At 56.9% G+C, this 1,130-nt stretch overlaps 1 protein-coding gene across 1 annotated transcript; it reads left to right on the top strand.

Annotated features, from left to right (window-relative positions):
• Positions 1-631: 631 nt before the first annotated feature.
• DAZAP2 (DAZ associated protein 2) lies at positions 632-874 on the top strand (the record flags this gene model as incomplete). Its single annotated transcript, XM_009871066.1, has 1 exon — positions 632-874. A coding segment is annotated over one exon (243 nt), but the record flags the coding sequence as incomplete, so codon positions are not given.
• Between the last annotated feature and the right edge of the window lie 256 nt (positions 875-1,130).

The following is a 1,130-nucleotide window of genomic DNA, read 5'->3' on the forward strand; positions in this document are numbered from 1 at the left end:
CCCCCCGGCGCAGCCTGTGCCAGCGCTTGACAACCCTTTTGGGCAAGAAATTTTTCCTAATGTCCAATCTAAACCTCCTCGGGAGCAACGTGAGGCCATTTCCTCTGATCCCGTCACTTGTAACCTGCAAGAAGAGACCGACCCCACCTCGCTGCACCCTCCTGTCAGGGAGTTGTGGGGAGCCGTGAGGTCTCCCCTCAGCCTCCTCTTCTCCAGCTGAACAGCCCCAGGTCCCTCAGCCGCTCCTCGGGAGACTTGTTTTCCTGACCCATCCCCAGCTTCGTTGTCCTTCTCTGTATACGCAGATTCCCGGGTCCAAAGATTCTCTTCTATGAGATCTGAATCATCTGCTCAAAGGGACCAATGTTCAGAGCTCCCCGTCAGATGACGAGCTGAGCTCACCTGTAAAACACCTCGTCCGCTCCCTCTCGCGCTCGGATTCTTGCAGGTGGTGGTGGGAAAACTGTCCCCAACAGTGGGAAAAACGTCCTTTTGCTGTACCCCAAAGCTCGGGGATGCCCTTTAGGAAGCGGGAGGGTCAAAGTCTGTGACAGAAAGTAAACACCCGACTCTGGGGGGATAACAACTCTCGAAACTCACACTTTTTTTTGGTTTTTTCCTCCACCTCCAGCTTTACCGTCCCAGCTTCGTGCCTCTGGGAGCTGCCACCGTCCCGACGATGTCTGCGGCGTATCCAGGCGCTTCCGTCTTCCTGCCCGTGACCCAGTCGGTGGCCGTGGGGCCTGTCGGCTCCTCGGTCCCCATGGCTTATTACCCCGTGGGGCCGGTTTATCCTCCGGGCTCGACAGTCCTTGTCGAAGGTGGTTTTGATGCCGGAGCAAGGTTTGGGGCTGGTGGAACCCCCAGCATCCCTGTGAGTATCCTCAAAACCCCGCATGCTCCCGCGTTAGAGGTTCGTAGATGGTTGGAGAGGGGAAGGCGACCTCTGTTTTCTGAGAAAAACAGTTTTTTTACTCAATCCATCCTTTGGGAGAAGAGTAGGCTCCTACTTTTGTGCTGTCGCTGTGAAGCCATTTGGGCTGGCAGGTGGTTCTGGCTCACAACGAAGCCATCGTGTGGCCAGCGCTAGCCCTGACTCAGCCCGGCGCCGTGGTGTGCTGCGCTTTGGC

The sequence above is a fragment of the Apaloderma vittatum genome, unplaced genomic scaffold, assembly GCF_000703405.1.
Source record: "Apaloderma vittatum isolate BGI_N311 unplaced genomic scaffold, ASM70340v1 scaffold32856, whole genome shotgun sequence".
NCBI classification, from domain to species: Eukaryota; Metazoa; Chordata; class Aves; order Trogoniformes; family Trogonidae; genus Apaloderma; species Apaloderma vittatum.